The 20014-nt window shown below is 41.4% G+C and overlaps 1 protein-coding gene across 2 annotated transcripts in view; it reads right to left on the bottom strand.

Moving 5' to 3' along the window:
• KLHL6 (kelch like family member 6) overlaps nucleotides 1-20014 on the bottom strand; it is a 68465-nt gene that overhangs the window by 24002 nt on the left and 24449 nt on the right. For both annotated transcript variants that reach the window (XM_032339543.1, XM_032339533.1), the window contains exon 3: nucleotides 6362-6811. In XM_032339543.1, the coding sequence (XP_032195434.1) occupies nucleotides 6362-6811 (450 nt within the window). The remainder of the gene's footprint in view (nucleotides 1-6361; nucleotides 6812-20014) is intronic.

The following is a 20014-nucleotide window of genomic DNA, read 5'->3' as shown; positions in this document are numbered from 1 at the left end:
AGCCAGACCTCGGCCTTCCCCTGAAGGCCCCGTCTTCTTCACAGTGGCTGCTCTCTTGCCTCAATAGCCTATTGGCCTGTAGGGGACTGGACTAGCTGTGATCTTACTCCTGATTCCTAGCCTGGGACCCTATTCCTGAGTCCTAGGCTGTGGAAGACTGCTCTCATTGACTGAAAACTCTGCATTCCTGCTATCTGGATCCTCCCATAATATTTGTCCTTGATTTCCCATACCACTTCCCCATCCACCTACCCTATAAGTCACAGGCATTTTTTGTAATGTCCCTTGGTCCTTTCTTCCAAGAAGTCATTCTTGACTTTCTACACATGTTCCCACAGTCCTGAATTCTCCTATCACAACACTTTTCCTACTTCCTTGTAATTTACTATAAGGTCCCCTGATGGCAGAAACAGCCCTTATTCTCCAATAGATCCTCAGCATCAAGAATAGTGCTTGGAGGTTAGGGGATTCTATGAACACTCATTGAATGAATGAATGAATGAATGAATGAGTTAGGTAACCCAGGACCCAATACAGATTTTTTTCCAGTCTAGATCACCATTGTAACCAGCTTCCACAGTGGCACCCAGCAATCCCCACCTCAGGGTATTTACATCTTATGTTGTTCCCCCGACATTGTTCCAGGGTTGGCCTCTATGCCAGCAGAATACAGCAGAGGTGATGATTTACCAGTGCTGAAACTAGGTTTTAAAAAGCACTACAGGGGCGCCTGGGTGGCTCAGTGGGTTAAAGCCTCTGCTTTCGGCTCAGGTCATGGTCTCAGGGTCCTGGGATCGAGCCACGCATCGGGCTTTCTGCTCAGCAGGGAGCCTGCTTCCTCCTCTCTCTCTCTCTGCCTGCCTCTCTGCCTACTTGTGATCTGTCTGTCAAAAAAATAAATAAAATCTTTAAAAAAAAAAAAAAAAAAAAAAAGCCCTACAGCGGGGCACCTGGGTGGCTCAGTGGGTTAAAGCCTCTGCCTTCAGCTCAGGTCATGATCTCAGGGTCCTGGGATCAAGCCCCGCATCGGGCTCTCTGCTCCACAGGGAGCCTGCTTCCTCCTCTCTCTCTGCCTGCCTCTCTGTCTACTGGCGATCTCTGTCTGTCAAATAAATAAATAAAATCTTTAAAATAAATAAATAAAAAGCACTACAGCTTTCAGGGTGCCTGGGTGGCTCAGTGGGTTAAAGCCTCTGCCTTTGGCTTGGTTTGTGATCCCAGGGTCCTGGGACTGAGCCCAGCATCGGGTTCTCTGTTCAGCAGGGAGCCTTCTTCCTCCTCTCTCTCTCCCTGCTTCTATGCCTATTGTGATCTCTGTCAAATAAACAAATAAAATCTTTAAAAAATAAAAATAAAAAAGCACTACTGCTTTCATCTTGATGGATCTCACAGTCTTTCTGGGGCCATTTTCTCTGGAAAAGCCAGCTGCTGTGGAGAGGCCCACGTGGTAAGAAACTGAGGCTTCCAGCCAACAGCCAGCAAGGAACTGACACCTGTCAACAATCCTGTGAGTGAGCCTAGAATTTGATCCTCCAACCCTGTTTGAGCTTTGAGATGACTGTAGCCTCTGCCAACAGCTTGACTACAGCTTCATGAGAGACTCTAGGCCAGAACCGCCCAAATAAACCATGCCTAGATTCCTGTAAGCTGTGAGAGAATAAATGTTTATTGCCTTAAAGTTTGGGGACAATTTGTTACACAACAATAGATAACTAATACAACCATCTAGTTGATGGCATTGTTAGGTATTAAGACCCACCTCATCACTAGGCACCACAGAACTCCTAAGTGGTGACACTATTATCAAACTGTAAATTCAGCTACATTTGACAAAATATTAACCCCAAAGGCATCATGACAAGGCCAGTCTTGAAGTCAGAGATGTGCAAGTTTGTTGCAGACACACAGAAGGGTTTGCCAGTGAATCACATGCAACAATTAGGCCTAACTAGTTTCTTTTCAGATTGTTAAAAATAGAACAGTTGCACCTTGCTGACTATTCATTAACAAGGCCTATACTAGAGGACCAGCAGAAGAGACCATGTTGCTTTAACAAAGCTGTCCTCAGGGGTGAGCCTCTGCCTCACTCAGGAGTGAGAGACACCACACATGCCAGAGCAGCTTTGGGTATAAATCAAGGTGGTCACTAGACATTTAGGAGGCAGTGAAATAAAGGGGAAACTATCTCTGCCCCCAAAGACTTTTCTCTATGAAGGTACTAGCTACCACTCCTAAATCGAATGTAGATTGACATCTGCTTTAGGGTTCTAAAAGATCCCACTGTTTTCCACCTCCCTAAACTTAGAGGAGGAAAAAGGTTAAAAGGGAGAGATGAGGGCGCCTGGGTGGCTCAGTGGGTTAAGCTGCTGCCTTCGGCTCAGGTCATGATCTCAGGGTCCTGGGATCGAGGCCCGCATCGGGCTCTCTGCTCAGCAGGGAGCCTGCTTCCCTCTCTCTCTCTCTCTGCCTGCCTCTCCATCTACTTGTGATTTCTCTCTGTCAAATAAATAAATAAATAAATCTTTTAAAAAAAAAAGGTGGGGGGGGAGAGATGATGACAGGACAAGAAGAGCTGAAGTTTGGAAAAGGAAGGTTAAGGGGATAACTGTGTTCAAAGAGCAGCCTCCAGACTTAGACCACCATTATCAGGAGGAAACCCAGGATTATTCAAGTAGTGAACAGACAGGGAGTTTCAAGGAATGAACTGGCAATTGACACCCCAAGTCAAAGATCACCATGGTTGGTTGGTTCAATTACCCAGACTGTAAAACAGGAAAGAGAAAGTGCCCTGAGGTGGATTTGGGAAAAAGCAGTAACCCTTGGACACAATGAAAAGAGAAATCTGGGATGCCTGGATAGAGAAATCTGGGATGCCTGGGTAGCTCAGTCAGTAAAACATCTGCCTTTGGCTCCAGTCATGATCCCAGGATGCTGGTATTCTGCCTACATCAGGCTCCTTGCTAAGCAGGGAGCCTGCTTCTCCCTCTGCCTGCTTTGCCTGCTCTGCCTGCCACTCCCCCTGCTTGTGCTCTCTCTCTCTCTCTCTCTGACAAATAAACAAAAAAAAAAAAAAAAAGAAAGAAAGAAAGAAAAGAAAAGAGAAATCCTAGATTTAGAGAGAGAAAACGCCTGGTTGTGAGAGATAGTGCACCATAAAGGAATTGCAAAAGAATGAGAACAGTCTCATTTGTGGGGCCTTAACCATGCACCAGACACTGTGCTAACCACATCTCATTCATTATCCTATTTAATTCTCACTGTATCAGTTGGTAGGCATTATTGTCTCCATGTTATAGGTCAGGACAGAGCTTTCAAGCAGCTAACTGGCTTACCCAAGGTCACACTGTCAGTAAATTGTGCAGTCAAGATTAAAGCCCAGATCTGCCTAAATTTAAAGCCCAAGTTCCTGCCACTGGAAACTCTTCCAGATATCAGAGTTCTCTCCTCTCCTAAACCCAAAATTCATAATGCCACTCTCCCACACACTGCAAATACCAAAGTCAGAGTACATACTTCCTAGCAGCAACTTAGGTAATTTTTATCAGCAGAAAACCTTTATTACTTATATTTTAGGGACTTAGGATACAGGAAGCAGAAATAAAATAGCTAGGATATTGGAAGTGTAGTTGAGCAAGACTCTATACTTTGAACACTGAACTGAGAGCAGCTGTAGAGACAGACACTGTCTGCAGTTTTATGAGGGCTTTGATGACCCAGTGCTGAGCCATCTGCCAGCGACCCACATACCCAGCATGTGGTAGGACCCATACGGTTGCCTGGACTCCCTCTTTCAGTCTACTCATCACTGTTCATTCACTTAGTGTCTTAGCTTCTCTGATAGACCATAAGGCAGATACTGTTTTTGTAGTGCTGGTGCCATATCTGGCACACAGTCGGTGTTCAGAATTTATTTGCAAAAAATACATACATACATATATAAAAGTATAGCTTATTAAAATATATGGGATGCTGTTAAAATAGTTCACAGGAAATTTATAGCACTACTGATAATACTAGAAAATATAAGAAAGTTCTCAAATCAATTACTTCAGCTTCCAATTTAAAAAAACAAGAGATAATTAAACCCAAAGTAGGCAGAAGAAAGAAAATAATCAAGATTAGATTCAAATAAATAAAATAAACCCTAAAAACTAATGAAACCAGAAGGTGTTTCTTTGAGAAAATTGATAGAACTGAGAAATGTCTAACCAGTCTGATCAGGAAAAAAAGAGAGGAAACATTAACTACTAATATCTGGAGTGAGAGATGTGACATCACTATAGATTCTATAGATATTAAAAGGATAATAAAGGAATGCCATTAGTAACTTTATGCCAGTAAATTCCATAACCTCTATGAAATGGGGAAATTCTTTGAATTTCTAGAGCATTCTAGAAGAAATAAATAACCCTATATATATTAAAGAAATACAATTTGTAGTTTAAAATCTCACAAAGAAAACTCCTGGGGCACCTGAGTGGCTCAGCTTGTTGAGCACCCAGCTCTTGATTTCGGCTGGGTTAACGATTTCAGGGTTGTGAGATTGACATCAGTCTCCGAGCTCAGTGCAGAGTCTGCTTGTCCCTCTCTCTCCCTGACTTACGTTTTTTCTCTCTCTCTCTCAATCTCTCTCTCTAAAATAATTAGATAAAATCTTAAAAAAACAAAAACCCTCCTGACCTCCTGATTCTGATAGTATCACTGGTAAATTGTACTAAACATTTCAGGATAGTTGCAGAGTGAATCAATGACAGCAGATCTGAGGGCAACACACAAATAGGAAAGGACATATAGGAAAAGAAGGAGGCTCCGGTGGCCTCAGACAGATAATTTCTAAATCACTTGTGGTTAGGATTTCTATCAATGGCCTAATGAAGGTTTTGAAGCCTATCCCAGAATTACTGTACGGTGGTATATAGGTGTGTGTGTTCATGCGTATAAACTTAACACGCTGTCCCTATATTATTATTTCCTGATGGTTTTGTTCCTTTCCACTAAGCCTATTTTTGTGTTTATGAAGTTTTAAATAAAACACTTCTTCAGAAGTTGTTAAGGAGAACCAGGTACAGCCAAATGATATGCGTATTCATCATCTTGGTCCCATTTATTCATTCAACAAACATTTACCAATCAGTTACTCTATATCAGGGATTCTCGTAAGGTCTGGAGATGGAAAGTCCAATAAGACATATTTCTGACCATAACAAGCTGCCAGTATAGAGACCTTTACAGATGAGGAAGTCAATGGTTACCATGTGGCGGTTGGTGCTACGACAGAGCAATGCACCAGGTGCTAGGGGAATGAGGGAGGTCTCTGAGGTGGTGCTTTTAACTTTTTGCAGCTGGTACAGAAGTCAACTAGATGGAAAGAGGAAAAAAGCACTTGAGCCTTAGTCTGCATTAAGTGGATGAAAAAGCACATCCACTTTGGGGAACTGCAAGCAGTGCACAGGACCTTAGCAGTGGGGAGAGGCTGGAGATGGCACTAGAGAAATGGGCAGAGGTAAAGTAGGTAAGCGAGACTCTGGGAGCTCAGGCATGAAGGGTGTGGGCTTTACCCTGAGAGTCATGGGGAGCTGTGAAGAGGATAAGCCCAAGAGCACAATAATTAGGTTTGAGTTTTGTTTTGTTTTTTTTAATTTTAAAGATTTTATTTATTTATTTGACCGACAGAGACACGGCTAGAGAGCAAACACAAGCAGCGGGAGTGGGAGAAGGAGAAGCAGGCCTCCCACTGAGCAGGGAGCCTGATGTGGGGCTCGATCCCATGACCCTGGGATCATGACCTGAGCTGAAGGCAGTTGCTTAACGACTGAGCCACCCAGGTGCTCTCAGGCTTGAGTTTTAGATCATCCAGCTGATGAATGAATTGGAGGGAGGCCAGACTGAGGGCAGGAAGGTGAGTTTTGGGGAATTTTCAGAAACTCAGGAAGGAAACAATGACAGTCTGAACCAAGGTAATGTCATAGGATATCCAAGAGACCCATGGTTCTCCAGAGCAGGCAAACTAGGAAAGCAGTACTCCTATGGGATGGCGACCAGACAGGGCACATTCCATCCTGTATGTGTCACCCCTGCCAACCTCCACCCTTATGCCCTGGGATGAGGGAGGATGTGCCCAGCATGGTGCTGAGTGATTTCCCATCTCACTCAGTCCTCTCAGTAGGTGTTTATGTCATGTCAGCCCCATTTTACAGATCAGAAATCCAGGGCCTTTGGAACTGCCTGACTCAAACCACAAACAGAACAGTGCCTTCTCTGTGCTGTAAAGATTGGTAAGCCAGCCTCACCTATATTTCTGTAAGGCCACTGACTCCTCTACTTCGTTGCTTAACTACAGGCTCATTCAATGTCAACTCACCTCATTGCCCGAAAGGTGGTACATCCTGGCTTCCTGAAGCAGGGGGAAGACCTCTGGGCACTGTCTGATAAGAGGATCTGCCTCCACTGTCTCCACAAAGTACCATGGGTCCAGAAGTGGCAGGCGCACATTCTCAAGGACATAGGGGAGCAAGCAGAGTCGTTCTGACTGTTTGTGCCGGACCCAACTCATCACAGTCTCAAACACCTGAGCCTCCTCAGTCACATAGAGGTCATCACTCTTCAAGATGTGGTACAGAGTGTCCACGGGAAGTTCGAGGAACTCCTCAGAGTTCAGAATCTGCACAAAGTTTTGAATGATGTAATTTTGAACCTGCTTCTTCAGACTGTCCAACGAGTGTGTATCTGCCAGCCTCAGTATTCCAACACAGTTTTCGGGGTTCAAGGCTTCTGTTAGGAAGCTGGCACAGGCATCCACCATCCGCAGGAACTAAGAGAACAGAAGGAAGCAAATCAGGCCAGGGAACCATCAGTCCACAGGAAGCCTTATCAGAAAGTTGTGTATGGATGGCAAAAAATGAGAAAAATCCAAAGGACTGACAGTAGAGGACCAGCTAAAGAAATTATATAGATTCTTATTTTTGACAACTCCGTAGTCATTAACACAACAAAAATGCTCATAATGTATTGAGTTTAAATATCTGTTCTCTAAATCTGATCGTCTCTCGATTTAATCAGCAATTTACAGGAAATATAATAGAAAGAGGAACATGTTAAATGGTACTATGGGGATATACAATCAGCAAAATCTGGACTGTGAGAAACTTTACGGAACCAGTTCAGTTTCTTCAACAAATGCATCTCAAGGGTAAATGAGAGAGAGAGGTGGGGAGGAGGAACTTAGAAATGAAGAGAGATGTAAGAGACACATCAACCTTGTGCAAAATCTGGACCTTGTTTGGATTAGTATTCATTTTAAGTGTGATAATGATATTGTGATTATATTTCAAAAAGAATCTTTGTGTTTTAGAGAGAGATATATATACTAAAATTTTGTGAAGAGCACTTCACAAAATCATAGGTATATTATGATCCTATTTTTATTAAAAATATAGAATATAGGTATAGAAAAAAGCATGAAGGATATACACCAAAATATTAACAGTTATTATATTTCACTGTGTCAGGTATTTTAGGACAATTTATGCTGCATTAACCTCCAAATCTCAGGCACTGACAAGAATAAATGATTATTTCTCACTCACATTACATGTCCAACAGAAGTCTTCATTCCAAGATCTAGAATGATAGAAAAGCCAGTCTTGTGACAGGAGAAAAATGATGGCAGAGCCTTACTAGGCTCTTAAAATTTCAGCTCAGAAGTTGCACATGTCATTTCCACTCACACTTAATTGGCCACATTAAATCACAGGGCAAAATTTGTTGCCAAAGCAAAAATAATCCTCCCATAGACACAGTCCCATAGGGATAGAAAGGGCAGATACTGTATATATACTGTAAGATATCACATTGTCTAATAAGACTCTGAGAATTTCCCTTACTTTTCTTTACATATTTTAAAAATCTTCTAAAATGAATAAGTAGCACTTTAGTAAGTTAAAAATTCATTTGTAAAATTGTTGGTTTCCATGTCTTAGATTTAAATTATCATCATCCTTATAAAAATATGAGCCCCTTATGCTTATATAGCACTTAACCACTTACAAAGCATGTCATATCCATTATATTATTTATTATTCATTTTACAGATGAGGTGCCTCAGATGCATCAGCTTCTTTTTTTATTAAGTTGTTTTTTTAAAAAGATTTTATTTATATATCTGACAAAGGCAGTAAGAGAGGGAACACAAGCAGGGGGAGTGGGAGAGGGAGAAGCAGGCTTCCCGCTGAGCAAAGAGCCCAACACTGGGCTCGATCCCAAGACTCTGAGATCATGACCTGAGCCAAACGCAGATGCTTAACGACTAGGTCACCCAGGTGCCCTATTAAGTTTTTTATTTTAATCCCAATATAGTTAACATGCAATGTTATGTTAGTTTCAGGTGTACAATATTCAAATGCATCAGTTCATTCTTATTCACTGCTCTCTGGAGCTTAGCTCTGAACAAGTCCAAATTCCTTTCCCCCCTCCTTGTCCCCTGGGTAAGTAAAAGGTCAAGTTCTCAGTGTTCTTGGGTTGATGAATTAATTAACAGGAGGGAAAGAGGAAGTCTGAGTAGAGAGAACCTGGTCTCTCCGGCAGGGAGGGCTGGTCTGAAGGCAGTGAGATAGCCCAGTGAGAGTTTGGACGGACAGACCTGGATCAGATGGGGTGCAAACTGCAGAGGAGACGAGACGCTCCAGTGATGAACTGAGAGTAGCGGGGCAGTGGAGCAGGACTGGTCTCAGAGTAAGCCATATTGATTTAGGCTCTGGCCTTCACTCCAGAGCATTCTAGGAGACACACATCTCTGATTTTCTAATCAATCCCAATTGCAACATATTATCTTTCCATGTCAGAACACTCATTCAAGCCATCAGTTTAGAAACATTGACTGAGTGTCAGTGAAATGCTGGAGAAGCTTGAATTCTGCTTCAGACCGCCTTGTCTGCTGGCCTTGGCCATTGCCTGCAATCTCTTTCTCGCATGAGCAACTGTAGAAACGGTTGAGACTGAGAATCCTAACACCTGTTTTCTTGTTTGCAGATTTTCAGTTCAAAGAGTAAAAATGCACAGCCGAGACCAAGCCTTGCTAGCCCTCAGAACTTGTCACCAGAGCCCTACATGGCCCTGCCCACAGATGCCTATGAGCATTGAAATGGAACCCACTTTTGTGGCGGCCTCCAGTGCAAAGGGCAGGTACACTATTCCAGTGTTTGCGTGAGAAGATGATTAAATAGATTTTCTAAATATGTAAACTAGCCCTGGGAGGTCACCTAAAAACCTGGTAATAGCGGTTGTCTCTGGGGAACAGGGGAACTGGTAGTTGGGGTCAGGGTAGAGAGAAAGACTTACTTATCTTTCATTTATTTATTTTTCATTATTTTTTAAAGATTTTATTTATTTATTTGACAGAGAGAACACGAGCAGGAGGAACAGCAGAAAGAGGGAAAAGCAGACTCCCCACTGAGCAGGGAGCCTGATGCAGGGCTCCATCACAGGACCCTGGATCATGACCTGAGCTGAAGGCAGATGCTTAACCGACTGAGCCACCCAGGCGCCCCACTGTTCACCTATTTGTACTCCCTTGCTTTGAGTGCCATGTGATAGAATTCTCTATTTAAAATGGTTTCTCATAGAAACAAAGAAATAAAATAAAGTTTCTCATGAATGGAGAAAACACTAGAAAGTAACACATCAAAACGCTATCATGTTTATTTCAAATGCAGTGTTATAGATAAAGCAATTAATTTGTTAAATCCTGCTCTCCCTGCCTAGGCAAGTTTTACTTCAGAGCTCCATTTTTTAAGAAAGGATTCAGGATGGTTCACCCTTTCAACTGAAAAGGCCCCTTTCAAGTTAACTTAAAAAAAAAAAATGGGGGGTAAGAGTACCATGACCATCAACTTATCTACATAGAGGCTATTTTATTCATTCAGAGTGTTAAATCTGGGACTGATGGATGGGCTCCAGAGTCTGTGAACCCCTATGATGGTGTACAAACATCTGTTTGCACATGTGTCAGTTTTCCCGAAATTGAGTTTACAGGAGACACTGAGTTGCTCTCTATTATCCATAACCCTGAGGACAAAGCCAGCACAAGAGGGAGAACCAGGCTGACAGAACCAGAGGGTCTTAACCAGACTGTGCTTTAAACCTTCTCTACCTCTGGATATTTTTAATTCTGGGTCAATACTTGCTTAAGAAGAAAGGAAGAGAATGAATGAGGAGAGAAGAGAAAAGAAACAGAGAAATCCTATCCATTCATGAGGTTCTTTCTCAAGAGCCACTTCCTCCTTCTCGGCTTCTCCAGTTGCCAACATGGAATCAGCTCCTCCCTCCTCACTGTTCCACTGGGCAAGTCACTTGCCGCTCTGTGAAGCACTGATTACATTTCTCCCTTGTACTATGGTCAAGCATCTCAAGGGCAGATTCTAGGTAGGTCATAGTTGTGTTTTATTTCCAAGAGCACCTAGCACAAATTCTGCCAAAAGAAGGAAAAGAAAGAGAGAAGGAAAATAGTTTGGATACCCAGCATGCACCAAGATCTGTTAGATACTTTCCCATTCATTTTTTTTTTTAAAGATTTTATTTATTTATTTGACAGACAGAGATCACAAGCAGGCAGAGAGGCAGGCAGAGAGAGAGAGAGAGAGAGGGAAGCAGGCTTCCCGCGGAGCAGGGAGCCCGATGCGGGGCTCGATCCCAGGACCCTGAGATCATGACCCGAGCCGAAGGCAGCAGCCCAAACCACTGAGCCACCCAGGCGCCCCTCCCATCCATTTTTTAATTTAATGAATGTTTTATTTTTTTAATGACTATTTTTACTTTATAAGTAATAACAAGGCTGGTATTTTATATATATAAAACCTTATATTATATATAGATATATATATACCAGCCTTGTTATTACTTATTTTTATAGTAATATTACTAAAAATATAGATATACACAGGTCCAGACCATTGCACAGAGGAAGAATCAGAGAATTCAAAGAGTTAAATACATTGCCTTAGGTCACACAGCCAGTAGGTGGTACAGATGGCACTCAAGGTCATGGCTAGCTCACTCATCTTACTGGCCTTTGCACTGCCTTTGTAACTGTCACAGTGTTAAGCTAACAAACTTCCAGGAGAGTCTGAAGAGGACTTAGGAGGACAAGAGTAGTGCAGATCTCCAAGTTGCCTACATTTCCCCCAAAATACTTCAAGAAAGTGCTTCAAGAAACACTTTCGAGCACGAGGGGTGTACAGCAGCATCCTAACCGGTGGTTGGGAAACTGATGATGTACAGGGCAGTCATGGGAACAAGAAATTGTTTTCTTTACAATATATATTGTAAATATAATTTATATTTATATAATTTATATTATATTTACTATATATTGTAAATATATATTTATAAATAGATAATATTAATATTAGTGTTTACTAATATTTAATTAAAATAAATAATTAAATAAAATTAATCATGTTTATTAATATTAACTAATATCAGAATATGAATATATAAATATCAAACAATTTGTGTGTTATTTATATTATATTTACAATATATAGTAAATAAATAAATATTGCAAATATATTGTAAATAAATACAAATAAATAAATAATATATTGTAAATAATAATTGTCAAATAAATAAATAAAATCTAAAAAAACAATTTATATGTTATTTATATTATATTTATAATATATATTGTATTTACAATATATATTATAAATATAATATAATATACATATATAATATATTGTAATAATAATATAATATATTGTAAATATAAATAGCATATAAATAACAATTTATATGCTATTTATATTATATTTACAATATATAGTAAAACAATATATATTGTTTTACATATAAATTGAAATTATTTTCAATTTGAAATTGTTTTACATATATATTGTTTACATATAAATTGAAAACAATTTATATGTTATTTATATTATATTTACAATATATATTGTAAATATATATTGTAAATATATATTGTAAATATAATATAAATAACATATATAATTGTTTTCTTTAGTCAAGATTACTTAGGATGTTAGCATAAATTTTCTTTCTCAGCCTGTCCCTATGACACATGGACTTGTTTATTAAAGCTGAGCTATGACAGATAATGGCAACAGATAGCCAACTTCCTGTTTGAGGGGACATGTGAGCAAAAGGTTACAGTCAGGCACCTGACTCTCGAAGAGGGAGACTAAAAATACAATCAAAGAAACCACTTGAGACATGGCTGCTGTTCCCATGAGAAGTCTCTGCCTCAGTGAGATTTTACCCCCTGCTCCCCAACTCCAATGGCCCTCCTCTGCTTCCCTTCATGCTCTCCAGAATATGGGGTCTTAACAGATTTAACCAGTGTAATTCCACACCTCCCAGAGGTGCCTTCAAATCAACTGCAGAAAAACTGAACCCTATTTTGGCCCAAATAAGCAATTTCATTGACCACAGTCCCCAGATGACCTTACAGTTATTGCAAAGGGTACATATAGACATTGGTATTCTTACCTTCAAGTCCCAACAAATCAGTGTTTGTGAAGAGTACATAATGTGTTGATGAGATTAATAAACCAAAATCAGGGGCCCCTGGGTGGTTCAGTGGGTTAAAGCCTCTGCCTTCGGCTCAGCCCCTGATCTCAGAGTCCTGGAATCGAGCCCTGCATGGGGCTCCTCTGCTCAGAGGAGGGAGTCTGCTTCCTCCTCTCTCTCTGCCTGCCTTCTCTGCCTACTTGTGATCTCTGTCAAATAAATAAACAAAATCTTAAAAAAAAAAAAATCACTTGAAATTGTTGTGATTTTTCAGTGAATTGTTTGTGAATTCACAATAAATCTTCCTGTCACCATTTTTCTTCTCAGACAATAGTTATGAAAAATAAAGTTGTTCTCCTATGGGGTGTGTACTGATGTCAAAGAGAGGTCTTCAGGGGCACCTGGCTGGCTCAGTTGGTTAAGTGTCTGACTGGATTTTGGCTTAGGTCATGATCTCAGGGTTATGAGATCAAGCCCCACATCAGGCTTCACACTGGGTATGGAGCTTACTTAAGATTCTCTCTCTGCTCCTCCTGCCCCCCAAAAGAGGAGTCTTCATACTTAAAAACTGTAAATTACCACTGATCCTAATCTCCCATCCTTTCCCCTTTCCCTCTTTCTCAGGTATACATCTATTTTAGACCAATGGAAATATGTGTCCCCTACCCCCAGGATGTCCTCTGCTCCCTCCAAACTTTCAATCCTTGCTCTAGACTTTGCTGAGGGGTCTTCTGGTCCCTGGAAGCTATATGGGGTGGGCAGGAAAGGGAATAAGACTTGCAAAATGTGCTCACTAAGATGGGGCAGTGCTGCGGGACTGACACAACTATAGAGGTAGACTGACCTCAGAAGTGGAATCAGAGGGAAAGGAAGGGGTGTGGGAAGTTTGGTCAAGATTCTGCCAACAGACAGCTCCTAAAGTTTCAGAGGAACCAGTGGGGCCCCCAACAGGCCAGTAGCACACATGGGGGCAGGGGTACTACAATGGGCCATACTAACATTCAATGGGCCAGAGCCACAGCTGGAGAATCGTGACTCAGCCCAGGAACAGAATGAAAGCCAGGGAGGGACTAAATGGAATAACTGTGTCTGGGACATATTTGATCCTCAGGATATGGGTTATGTTGGGGGCTAGAGGGTGAGCGCAGAACTAGTAGCGCATCTAAGCAAAGCCAAATCCTGAGAAGCAGGTCCATGAGCAGATAGCTGTAATAGAGAAGCAGATAGCTATAATAGAGAAGGTAGAGAAGGTGGAAACTTAAGTCTCAGCCTCAAGTTCTCTCTGCCTAGAATACATTTCCTCCAACCCAGCTGCAATGTGTCAAAATCCTACCCATTCTACCCATTCCTTCAGACCCAGAACCTTTTTCTACTCGGGCACTCTGCCCTAAGGTCTGACTGGATTGCTCTGTGGTTTGAAAGCGCAGTGGAAATCCTTGCTTTTGAGGCTTTAGGTGTAGTGGTAGGTAGCAGGAATGGGAGTAAGAAGTTCTGGATTTAGGCCCCAGATCATAGCTTCAATCTTTGATGACCTGCTCTTTGATGAGCTGAACTCTCTGTGAGCCACAGTTTCCTCTTCTGGAAAGTGTTGAGAATAATAAAGCCCATATTGCAGTCTCACTGTGAGGGTACTCCCTGGCCAGCCCACTCACAGAAATGTCAACATCAGATGGGATCATGTAGGGGAAGAATATGATTAATAATTAAATAAATGTGATCTATATTTATAACTTTTATCTTTATTTCCCTCTGATAGTTTCCTGTAAGTACCTTGCACATAGAGAATGGTTAGTAATTTGAGGTAATTAAATAGAAGTAAAAGTCAGAATCTGGTAGCAACATGGGTTTTCATTACAACTAAAACCGATATCTCACTTCCTAAATTTTAACAACCTACAGGCAATAATTAGGGCATTTCAGGCTTTCACATCCAGGGAAGGGGTAACAGGATAGACAAAAGAATACAATTTTGGTTTTTGAGTTTCTAAATACACTTTCAGTACTATAGTAGAAAAATAGTTTCAAAACTTCAATTAGTGGTAATAACTGGGCCCTTTGAATTGGAAAAGCCAGAATGCCAAAGAGTCTAGGCGTAAAGTTTATATCAGAGCAGTAGATACAGGAGAATGGATGACAATGGAGGAGCCATCTTTCCAACAACGATTCCCAGGACAGGAAGAAAGAGGAGAAAGAGCCTAGTAAAAGTGTGAGAAACAGGTGGGTCTCTGAGATGATCTCCCAACCCAGATCAAACTCTAGAGTAAGGGAGATGCAAAAAGCTCCTTAGAGGTTGTGGATCTGAGAGCAAAAGAATGTGTGCCTTGACTGCCGAAATGAAATCAGAAAAGCAGAATCCCAGTAGAGCAGCCACAGAAGAGAAGCTGGAATGCATTGTTTCTAGACAAAGGGGGTCTATGGGAGTCGCTCCAAGTTCCCTATAGTTCCAGATTGGCACGGAGAGCAAATGGAAGTTTCTTGTGTGTCTTTGAGAGGGACACAGAAGTTGAAGAGAGGACTGGCAGACCTGAGGAGGCCTTCTAAATGGGACAAAGAATGCAAAGTGGCCCACAAAGACTGAGGGCCAGAACCTGGTGGGCCTGAGGATTTTCAGCTGATGGCAGAGGGTGAGGGTGTCAATGATCAGAGAGAGACTGATGAAAACACAGATGCTCCAGCAGGTTGCCAGCACGGACCAATGATGCAAATAACCACGGTAAGTCTGGGCCAGATGCCTCTTTCTATGTCCTGGCATTATGTAAACATCCCCTATAACTATATAAGCAACCCAGATTCTAAAGAAAGTGTTCTGGGATGCCAAGGATGTTCTGGAGCTTGATCTGGGTGGTGGTTACATGGTTGCAAACACATGTAAAAAATTAAAAAACCATATACTTAAGATGTGTACATTTTACTAAATGTAAGTTATACCTAAAAATCAAAGTCACCACTGAGATTAAACACAGAGCTGTAAAGACTAAAGAGACACAGCGTGGACAATACAGGCTCACTGTTGAGATGGGGACACCTGGCAGTCCCAAGTGTCCTAGTTACCCCAGAGGGAGATAGGCATGAGGGGTGGCAGCTGTGCCAATCTCACCCCCGACACAGTTATAGGGCCCCACTGGTTCCCAGAATTTTCCACTAGGCAGCCCCCTCTGAGGCTGTTGATGGCCCCAGCTGCCTTTAGGATCATGACTTGTTTTGGGCCTCACATCTAGGGATGGATGCGGTGTGTGCAGTGGAGAACACACAGGCTAGCATAAGCAGACAGGAGTGAAATTCAGGTTCCTCTCACATTAGCCATGAAACCATGAACATTTAACTTTATATCACTGAATTTTATTTCTCCTATCTTTAAATTGGGGGTAAAAATACTGACCTCATTTTAAATGAAACAGTACAGGCAAGAGCTACCACATAGTGAATGCTCTGAAAAGCACAACTATCACTGCCTGTGGACCAGGAAACTAACCCTAATGTCTTAACACTTACAGTGGCCACAAAGTAACACTGGTTGACAAAGAGGGTGTGTGGGGCATCAGTCAACAGATTGATTTTATCTGGATAGCAACAAAGAAATTGTTGGGCTGGTTTCCTTGCTTGGATCAACTGACTACTCTGATGTTGGGTCCATACAACCTGTGGGTCCCTGTCAATGACAACAGAGGTTCATTCGTAACTTGCAATAATGAGACCTGCTTTTTCTAGATGCCTGGCTCTTAGTAGGTACTTAAAAATAAGGCAGTTATTAGTATTAACCCTGGAATACTTCCTCTACTTAAAGTTGGGAATGGGCTTCTTAGGGTCCTCTTAAAGCAAGTCAGGCAATTTTTGATGGGGTCTTGAGCAAATTCTGAGGCAGTCCACATATTCAGCTAATAATGAGCAAGAAGGGACGCCTGGGTGGCTCAGTTGGTTGGTCGACCACCTTCGGCTCAGGTCATGATGCTGGAGTCCCGGGATCGAGTCCCTCATCGGGCTCCCAGCTCCATGGGGAGTCTGCTTCTCTCTCTGACCTTCTCCTCGCTCATGCTCTCTCTCACTGTCTCTCTCTCAAGTAAATAAATAAAATCTTTAAAAAAAAAAAAAAAGAACAATGAATGCCTTCATTGATTCAACAAATATTTATGGACCATGATCCACATACTGAGTAAGCCAAGAACCCAACCCAGGCCACCAGGGTCAGCCTCTGACCACATGGCTACCTCGTCTGTACAGATGTCAGCCCAAAGCGTGTTGTGGCTTGTCTCTCCTCAGGCTCAGGCCAGATGAAGAGGTTCCCACTCTGGCAGTCCCCTTTCCTTCCTCATGTCAGGCCTCAGGACACAACATGATCTCTTTTTGGCTTCTAAGCTCCTTCTTCTAACCAGCTGCTCTGTTATCTTAGGCATCCTCTGTCCCAAAACTAAATGAGGGGTGAGCTGGTCTTCATGGCCTCACAACTTTTGCTGCCTGCTGATAAACTCATAAGCCCTTATTCTTTCATGAGTTTTTAATAATAAAAATGAAAGTAACAAATATGACAAAGTTCTCCAAACGAACACAGCAGTTCTCTAAAACTGAAGACCCTTACCAAGTTCTTAGAGCCATTGTCCCAGTCTACAGTCTCTATAGCTTCTAACTGCCTTGCTCATATAGAACTCAAGAGCCTGAAGTTCCAGCTAAGGCAAGTTCTTGGGGCCCCCAATAGATGACATTCATCTCAAAAACCCTGCCTTCCATGCAAAGGGTCACCCAGGCCTTTCCTCATAGGTGCTTCTCTTACTCTTACCTTTCTAGAAACTACTTGGAGAAAATGTATTTCTCCCATATTCACCAATAAATTATGGTTAGATTACTGCAAATTCCTTTTATGGGCAATTCATTCAGTATCTTCCCCACACTAACCTTCCTCCTGAAAGAAACTATTCCACCCTAGGCACAGCAGCTTGGACCAATGACAACTGACAATGGTAATGGTAACTGACCCCAGGGTTAGCTGTCTTCATGAGGCCAGCAACTCATGAAATTGCCTCACACAGAAAGCCCTTTTCATACAGCAATAGTGGTGACTGGCTGGGTCAACTGAAAGATCTCTTTCTAGACTGGGAAATTCTGCATAGAAGCAATCAATGGATAATAGCAAGAGAGCAGAAAAGAGAAGGAGAAAGTGAGAGAGCAGCTGAGCATCAGCAATGGTGTGACAACTAAAAACCTTTACCACCAGATGGGGTAGAGAACTCCAAGATACTCTGATTCCCATCAATTTCAGTCCCACAAATGTGGTATTGGCCTCTGTGGATGTTCTAAAATAACAAGATAAAATGCCCATTCTGTCACTCTTTTCTCCACCTATAATTCTGTGTTAATTAAATATAGCACCAGACCAATTCATTCTACTAACCAAGTATCATATGAATATGATAAAACAAAACTTTAAACCATGGTCTCTTATAATCCTAATATGGGAAAAAGCAAAGATTTGGGGATGGCATAGGAAAATGTTCTCACAGCTCAATATCAGCCCAGTTTATTCAAGGCACTAACTGTCCAAAATAAAGTTAAAATTAATGTACAAATAATGGGAAGAAAATTCTATCCAGTATCTATAATGCGTCAGGCATTTTACAAATAGCATCTCATTAAATAACTCTCCCTAAAAGGTAGGTAAAAGTATTGTTATCATCCTAATTTTACAAATAAGAAAGCTGAGGCTCAGATGATCTAAGTAACCTGTCCACATCCACACAGCAAATAAATGACTGAACTGGAATTTAAACCCAGGTTCTGCCTGACTCCAGCACCCATGTTCTTTACACTCTACCACTCTGCCTTATAAGAGACCATTAAGATAACTCGACATGTTTCATTTTTCAGGAGACCCCAAAATTTTTTTGCAGCCACCAGAAAGGCTCTATTAAGGAGCACATGGGGGGCGCCTGGGTGGCTCAGTGCGTTAAAGCCTCTACCTTCGGCTCAGGTCATGATCCCAGGGTCCTGGGATCGAGCCCCGAATCAGGCTCTCTGCTCAGCGGGGAGCCTGCTTCCCCCTCTCTCTCTCTCTCTGCCTGCCTCTCTGCCTACTTGTGATTTCTCTCTCTCTCTCTGTCAAATAAATAATTAAATAAAATCTTCAAAAAAAAAAAAAAAAAAGGAAGGAAAACTCTCTATGCATATTGATCTGTAACAATCTTCAAAATATATCACGAAGCCCAAAAAAGCAAAATGCAAGATGGGGTGTATAGTGTGCTAACATTCATGTTTAAAAAACTGGAGACAATGAGTGGGAGTAATACATGCACACACACACTGTGCATAGCATATGAAGGATAGCAAGACATGGTTAAAAGTGAACATGGCAAAATGTTCCACTGTCTCCCCTTCTGTTTTTCTGAATTTGGAACAAGGGTATATTTTATCCATTCAAATGAATACATACTTTTTTTTTTTTTTTTAAAGATTTTATTTATTTATTTATTTATTTTACAGAGAGAAATCACAAGTAGATGGAGAGGCAGGCAGAGAGAGAGAGAGAGAGAGGGAAGCAGGCTCCCTGCTGAGCAGAGAGCCCGATGTGGGACTCGATCCCAGGACCCTGAGATCATGACCTGAGCCGAAGGCAGCGGCTTAACCCACTGAGCCACCCAGGCGCCCAATACATACTTTTTTTAAATCACAAAGTGATTTCAACAACCTATAAACTTCTGTCCCTTGTGGTGTTTTCAAGCATGAAGATATTCCCAGTTTTCTTCGCCTGAGACTTCAAAGCAAGTCATCCAAAAGCAACAGAAATTAGAAAGTGGGTTAAATAGACACCCAGATGCCCAGAGCACTCTTCTCTTGTTTTTATAAGAATTAACACTCATAGGAAAATAAGTAAAACAGCCTCAAGGAGAAACTTAGTTATTTTTTGCCTAGAAAGTGAATGAGATTTGGAAAATTCTGAGATGAGGGAATACCAGAATAGGGGAATCAATAATAAACAGAGCATGCTTTCTCTCTAACCTGTCTCTATTTCCTCTTCCTTCCACCTCTGATTAAAACCAAAATCTCTACTGAAGTTGCTCCCACTTGAGAGAAAATGAGGAGGCGGTGGAGGAGCAAGAGGATGAGGACATGGAGAAACTTTATGCTAAAATTAATTTCCAGATACATTAAAGATTTAAGTATCAAAGGTGTGGACATAACAAGACTAACAGAAATTAAAGTGAATAAGATATAATTAAGCAGTGGGGAAGTTCTTTCTAAAAACATGTAACAAAGGCAAAAAAAACACCAAGGAAATGAACAATAGATATGACAAAACACGAATTTTGAATTTTGTACATAAAAAAAGTCGTAACCAACAATTATGAGTCAAATAACCAAGGAAAATATTTGTAACATTACAAAACTCTTTATTTTCTGAAGAGTTTTTATTAAAATCACCCAAAACTGAAAGGAGAACAAGAAACAGAAAGACAAACTCCCTCCTCCATGAAATTGGGAGTTATCAGTAACCCCAAACCACAGA

This window comes from Mustela erminea, chromosome 1 (assembly GCF_009829155.1).
Source record: "Mustela erminea isolate mMusErm1 chromosome 1, mMusErm1.Pri, whole genome shotgun sequence".
Classification (NCBI taxonomy): domain Eukaryota; kingdom Metazoa; phylum Chordata; class Mammalia; order Carnivora; family Mustelidae; genus Mustela; species Mustela erminea.
This window is presented reverse-complemented; position numbering and strand designations above follow the sequence as displayed.